Raw genomic sequence first — 6,831 nt, 5'->3', positions numbered from 1 at the left:
GAGCCCGCACCCTGAATCCCCTGCCCCAGTTCGGAACCCCCTCCTGCACCCTAACTCCCTCCCAGACCCCGCGCCCCCTCCCGCACTCCAACCCCTTCCCCCAGCTCTGTGTCCCATCCTGGAGCCCACACCCCACTGCCCTCCTGCACCCCAACTCCCTGCCCCAGCCCGGAGCCCCCTCCCACACTCCAAACCCCTCAGCCCCAGCCCCACCCCAGAGCCTGCACCCCCAGTTGGAGCCCTCACCTCCTTCCACACCCTAACCTGGAGCCCCATTCCACATCCTGAACCCCTCATTTCTGGCCCCACCCCGGAGCCTGCACCCCCCCCGACACACCCCACCCCTGCCCCAGCCCAGTGAAAGTGAGTGAGTGTGGGGGAGAGCGAGTGATGGCGGGGCCTCAGAGAAGGGGGTAGGGCGGGGCCTCTGGGAAGGGGGAGGGGCAAGGGTGCTCAGTTTTGTACAATTAGAAAATTGGCAACCCTACCTCTCCTATCTGCAGGCCATTCCGCCCGACCAGGGAAAACCCGGCTGGTGAGCGCTCCAGCAACGCAGGTGAAAAACAGCAGCCTCGCACCAGGGATCCGTCCCTCACGGACCAGCCCAGCGCTCTGTTCTGGTTACAAGCCAAGCTGGAGCACTGCCCACATCCTTGCTGGGTGGCACCATTTGCCAGATACTTTCAGCCCACTGGGTGTTGACGTCACCTAGCCGCTCTCCGTGGCGCATCACCTGAGCCACGTGTTCTGCGTGCGCACGCACACACACGTCAATAGCAGCACAGTGGGTACACGGGGGAATGGTTCCTTAGCAATCGTGAGAGCTAGCTGGTATCCTGCCCTATATTTGCCCCTCCATAGCACTTGCTGGCTGGACACTGGGCCCACATGGCTGGTGCCTCTGGCAGCGCCTTGGAGGAGTGGCTGGCTGTTGGTTACCCAGCATTAGCATGGGACTTTTGCCTGGGGGTAAAAGATTTCAATACACTGGGACCCCCAATGGAAACTATTACAGGTCACCTTCATTTTACCTGTACCAGCCACGGACAGCCGGGCGGCAAGAAGAGCACTGGGAGCCCAATGGAACAATCAGCCCGCTGCCTTTCATCTCCCGGCCACAGCGTGTGTGCCAGCGGAAACGGGCCGGGACCCTGGCAGAGAATGGCCGTGGGACAAAGGCAGTGTGCTGCACGAGGCGACCCACCGTGGCCAGGCCCTGGCGTGGTGCTGGGGTTCCCCAAGGATTTCACTCACGCTGGGTCAAACCTCCCTCTGGCGTGTCTGCTTCCCTCGGCCTGGGCCTTCTGCTCTGGGAACATCAACGCCGAAACAATGCCCAAGCCATGCTGTGGTGGGGAGAGGTCACCATGGCAGCCTCAGCGCAGGACTCCCATGTCCCAGGTGGCCCCAGCCAGCAAGCCGGGACTGTACGCACGGGTGGACACGCTCACGTACGAGACATGTGTGAGTCTATGTTAGGCCTTGTGGCAGGTGAGTGGCAGCTCTTGTGCACCGTTAGGTGAGGTGAGGCTGACCACTGCATAGGGACTGTATAGAATCATAGAATATCAGGGTTGGAAGGGACCTCAGGAGGTATCTAGTCCAACCCCTTGCTCAAAGCAGGACCAACCCCAACTAAATCATCCCAGTCAGGGCTTTGTCAAGCCGGGCCTTAAAAACCTCTAAGGATGGAGATTCCACCACCTCCCTAGGGAACCCATTCCAGTGCTTCACCACCCTCCTAGTGAAATAGTGTTTCCTAATATCCAACCTAGACCTCCCCCACTGCAACTTGAGACCATTGCTTCCTGTTCTGTCATCTGCCACCACTGAGAACAGTCTAGATCCATCCTCTTTGGAACCCGCCGTCAGGTAGTTGAAGGCAGCTATCAAATCCCCCCTCATTCTTCTCTTCTGCAGACTAAATAATCCCAGTTCCCTCAGCCTCTCCTCGTAAGTCATTGGCCCGATCCCCTAATCATTTTTGTTGCCCTCACTGGACTCTCTCCAATTTGTCCACATCCCTTCTATAGTGTGGGAACCAAAACTGGACACAATACTCCAGATGTGGCCTCACCAATGTCGAATAAAGGGGAATAATCACGTCCCTTGGTCTGCTGGCAATGCTCCTACTAATACAGCCCAATATGCCGTGAGCCTTCTTGGTAACAAGGACACACTGTTGACTCATATCCAGCTTCTCATCCACTGTAATCCCCAGGTCCTTTTCTGCAGAACTGCTGCTTAGCCAGTCGGTCCCCAGCCTGTAGCAGTGCATGGGATTCTTCTGTCCTAAGTGCAGGACTCTGCACTTGTCCTTGTTGAACCTCATCAGATTTCTTTTGGCCCAATCCTCCAATTTGTCAAGGTCACTCTGGACCCTATCCCTACCCTCCAGCGTATCTACCTCTCCCCCCACGTTAGGATGCATTCACACTGGACCACGACTAGGCCCTTTCCCGGTCCTTAGGCATGGCGTTTTGAAGGCACACAGAGACATGGACGCTCAACCGCTAAGTAATACGTCGCTGCTGCTGCGGCCTCCATCTGCACGGAACCCAGCTCGGGGGGGCTGGCCTGCACGGGATGGGGCTCTGCTCGGGGTTAACCCTGCTGACCCCAGCCAGCTGAGCAGGGCGCGGGGGAGGGACGTGAGGCTCTTCCTGTCCAGAGCCCTATTAAACTCCCAGCAATGGTGGGGCGCAGAGGCCAGGATGGGGCTTAGCAGCCAGCGCAGCAGAGTTCATTAGGGGCCTGTGCTGGGGTTTTATTGCCCAGTTAAACATTTCGTGCACCGCGGTGGGAGGGACGTGGCTGCGATGGCTGGAGCTCTGGGAGCCCGTCCCAGCTCCGGCCTCTGCACCTGCCTGTGCTAGAGAGCGCACGGGCCAGGGTGACACTCCGGGCCCCGTTCCCCTCCCGCAGCCCAGCTCCAACCCCCCCGTTGGCGTCTCCCTCGTGCCCCGCTCTGCCGAGCGAGACTGGAGACGCCCCCGTTTAAAATCCAGCTGCGGATCTGGAGCGGAGCGTCACGGCTCACTGGGCAGAACCAGCTCCCTGGAACCAAAACCTCCTGCACTTGCTGGCCTGGCCCCGTGCAGACATGGTGCCAAGGCCAATCACCAAGGTGGCAAGGAAACCCCTAAGCCCTCCCCCGCATCGGATGAGAAATCGATTCAAAAGTGCCCTCCTGGGCCTTATTTCCCCCACTCACCCCACCAGCCGCAGGAGCCCAGCAGCTCCCATCTACTCCAGTGGGCCCCACCCCCTTCTCACCCTCCCCCCAGCTCTGGTGCAAGAGCCATCTCCTGTGCAACTGCTGGCCCAAGGGCACCCGTCACCTGCTCGGTTTGCGTGTCTCCTCAGCACAGCCACCTCCTCGCCTGGCCCGCGCCATCTCTGTCTTCCCCACCCTCATGGCATTTGGACTCTGTTGGCTTCCCCGCCTGTTCGCTGGCTGGAAAACCAACCGGTCCCACTGTATCTGTGGCAATTATTACTAATAAGGCAGTGCCCGGCGGTTCCATCCCCAGCTGGCACTAGGCACTGTCCCCACACTGCAAGATGGCCCTTGCCCCGAAGAGCTTACAATCTAAGCAGGTGAGACAGACAAAGGGGGAGGGGAAACTGAGGCACAGAGGGTCACCAACTGAGCTGGGAACAGAAGCCAGGGCTCCTGACTCCCAGTCCAGTGCCCTGTCCACCAGACCCCACCGCCTCCCTCTTGACGCCTGCCTTGTTGCAGGAGGTGGTTATTACCGGGTCAGAGACCGGCTAACACATCCGCCCCTTGTGAAAGTTTAACTAGGAATGGCCGAGTCAATGCAACTTTACCATGAAATTACCCCAGAGACAGATGCTGCAGTAACCAGAGGTGTCTGCACTTCTGCTCTGTGTCTTCCAACAGTGGCCATTGCCAGGTGCCCCAGAGGGAATGAACAGAACAGGGAATCATCAAGTGATCCATCCCCTGTCGCCCATTCCCAGCTTCTGGCAAATAGAGGCTAGGGACACCGTTCGCTTTTTTGACTGCCGCTGTACATGAGTGGATGTTTTCAGAGAACTCTCCACAGTGACTCCAAGATCTTTCTTGAGTGGTAACAGCTAATTTAGACCCCGTCATTTTGTATCTATAATTGCGATTGTGTTGTCCAATGTGCATTACTTTGCATTTATCAACACTGAATTTCATCTGCCATTGTGTTGCCCCGTCACCCAGTGTTGTGAAACAGCATGATTCCAGCTCCAGCAGCACCAGAACTAGTAGGGCTAAAGGACCAAGACTTGCCTTGCACGGGTAGAGGTGCCAGGCAGAGCTGTCCCTTGGGTAGGGCGAAAGTCTCTTGAACTCTGGGTAGTGCTAGAATGCCAAAAACTCTCCAAAGGGCACTAGAACTCTTGGGGGTTCTCGGATTCCAAAGGGCTCTAGAACACTGGGGATTTTAGGACTCCAAAGGGTTCTAGAACTCGTGGGGGTTCTGGGACTACAACAGGCTCTAGAACTCTTGAGGGTTCTGGAACACTTGGGGGTTCTAGGATGCCAACGGATCTAGAACTCTGCAGAGGGATTCCAAAGGTCTCTAGAACTCTGGGGGCGGGGTTGAAGAATCCAAAGGAATCTAGAACTTTTTTTGGGGGGGGAGTCTAAGGACTCCAAAAGTCACTAACACTCTTAGGGATTCTGGAATTCCAAAAGCTCTAGAACTCTGGAACTGGGGCTTTTTCAATAAGTCCAACCTCTTCCCCACCCACCAGCCCTGGACGGTGGGAACGACTGGAAGCATTCTGCCCTCTTTGCCCCGCCCCTGTTACTGGGGTCCCCAAGGGTCTAGAACACTTGGGGTTCAGCCCTGACCCTGAGCTTGAGGTGAAATAATTCCAGGGACCGATCGTCATCACGAAATGATCACGTTTAATGAACAACCTCTCTCCTGGGTCGCTTTATTTTTTGTTGTTGGGTGTTTTTGGGGGTGTGTGTATTTTTTTGTTTGTTTTTTTTATATATACATCTATAAAAAATTCAAATACAGTATGTTAACTTTTGGAATACTGGGACGTTGGGTATTAAATACTGCACTCGGAACGGGCAGGGAGCTGTCTTACAAAACAGGACCGGGGTGCGGCGGGCGTGGGGGGAGGAGAGAACAAAGGACGGGGGGTGGGAACGGACGAGCATGGGGAGGAGATATGTTTGTGTCGCTACAGTTCCATTATGAATATTTGTTTTTCAATAATAAGACAAATACAGAAACCGAGGCGCTTCCCTGTAGAAATGGAAGGGAGGTGATAAAAAGAGAGACAACCAGGCGATGGGCCAGGGGAGAGTCGCAGACTTCACCGGAGCTATCGTCTCCTCACTGATTTCGCCCGGGCTGGGGGGCGCGGGTGGGTGTTTGGAAGGTGCCGGGAGTCCAGGGCAGGCGGGCGGTGGAGGGAGGAGGGTCGGTTTGGCTGTTGTTTTCTTAGATTCCTTTTTCCTGTAAAAAAGAAAGCCCCCAATGCACTAGTCTGCGCTCGTGAAAACAGCGCTCATGTCCTGTCACACGGGGGCTGGGGGTGGGGAACCGCATCCGGGGGAGTAACCCCCCCGGCGCCCCTCCAGCCTGGGGCTTCTGGAAGCCAGTTCAGTTCTTCAGAGCCCCCTGGGAGGAGCGAGGAGGGGGGTCGCCCCCTTACAAGGCTCATTGTGGGTTCGATGCCCCTCCCCCTTCCCGTGTGTGTTTGACACGTTTCGTCACCCGTGTTGTGGCGGCGGCGGCAGCAGAGCGCCGTGGGCGCGAAGCGAAGTCGCGTAGCATCTTTGGCATGGCGGTTTAGCTGTATGATCCGATCTCTCGCCCGGGACGGCTGGCGCTCTCCTCTGGGCGCTGCGCTGCAGCGCGGCCGGGGTTCGCGTCTCGCTGTTTGGGGGGGGCATCAGGGGAGGGGGGTAGTCTCTCTCTCTTTTTGTAAAGGCTCCGCGGTCCCCCTGGCAGTTCGGGGAGCGGGCGGGGAAACCCTCGCGGCGCGGCAGGTCTGTCCTTCTACAAAGTGAAGCGATGAAGAGAAATGTGATACGTCCGCCTTAACATGTGCAAAATAGAAGAGAAGATAGATTCAGATGGGGCGGTGGTCTCCTCCGCGGGGCTGCGAGGAGGGGATCTGCAGGCGGGGAGAGAACAGAGAGGGGGGTCACCACCTGCGCTCAGGGGGGCTCCAAAATCAGCGCACTCTGGAGCGTCCCAGGCCAGAAGAGACCCACCAGATCATCCAATGTAACCCGCTGTATATCACAGGCCACTCAACACCCAGCCTCCCCCGCACGCTGCACCCAGAACCTGGATTACAGCAAAGCGTTACAGGCCTCGGGAGCTATTGTGCGTCACAGGCAGAGACCAGGAGTGACCGAGGGGCACCAGAGCCCAACGCCTCGGCAATGGCAGGGAACTGACTAGGTGAGATAGACCCAGCTGATCCCAGCAGGTGATCCACACCCCACAGAGGAAGACAAACACCCCCCCCCAAGATCACTGCCAATCTGACCCGGGAGAAAATGATCCCAACCCCAAATCTGGTGATCAGTTAGACCCAGAGCAAGACTCACCAGCCAAGCGCCTAAGAAAGGGAATTCTCAGTGAGCCAGCATGCTCCGAATAGTGTCCCATCTCCACCCCTGGCCATCTCTGATACTTCGGACCCAAAACCCCCCAAACCCCAGAATACAATGGGGAACAAATGCCCTCCCAGAGCCCTCCAGGCAATGGTTGAAGCCCTGAAGCACACAGGTAGATTTATAGATACACAGATTGGCCCTTGCACCTATCCCTGAGGTGCCCCACTCTGCATCACAGC

General features: G+C 57.1%; 1 protein-coding gene across 9 annotated transcripts in view; it reads right to left on the bottom strand.

The window, feature by feature from the left end:
- Positions 1–4,892: 4,892 nt before the first annotated feature.
- Positions 4,893–6,831, bottom strand: part of CNTFR (ciliary neurotrophic factor receptor) — a 440,626-nt gene continuing 438,687 nt past the window's right edge. For 5 of the 9 annotated variants that reach the window (XR_010602076.1, XM_065598657.1, XM_065598663.1 and 2 more), the window contains one exon: positions 4,893–6,141. Coding sequence is in view for 7 of the 9 variants with exons in the window: in XM_065598657.1 (XP_065454729.1) it covers position 6,141 (1 nt within the window). In the remaining 2 variants the exon portion in view is untranslated. The remainder of the gene's footprint in view (positions 6,142–6,831) is intronic. The other 4 variants (XR_010602077.1, XM_065598664.1, XM_065598658.1 and 1 more) reach the window with 1 other exon arrangement.

This window comes from Chrysemys picta, chromosome 6 (assembly GCF_011386835.1).
Source record: "Chrysemys picta bellii isolate R12L10 chromosome 6, ASM1138683v2, whole genome shotgun sequence".
NCBI lineage: Eukaryota > Metazoa > Chordata > Testudines > Emydidae > Chrysemys > Chrysemys picta.
This window is presented reverse-complemented; position numbering and strand designations above follow the sequence as displayed.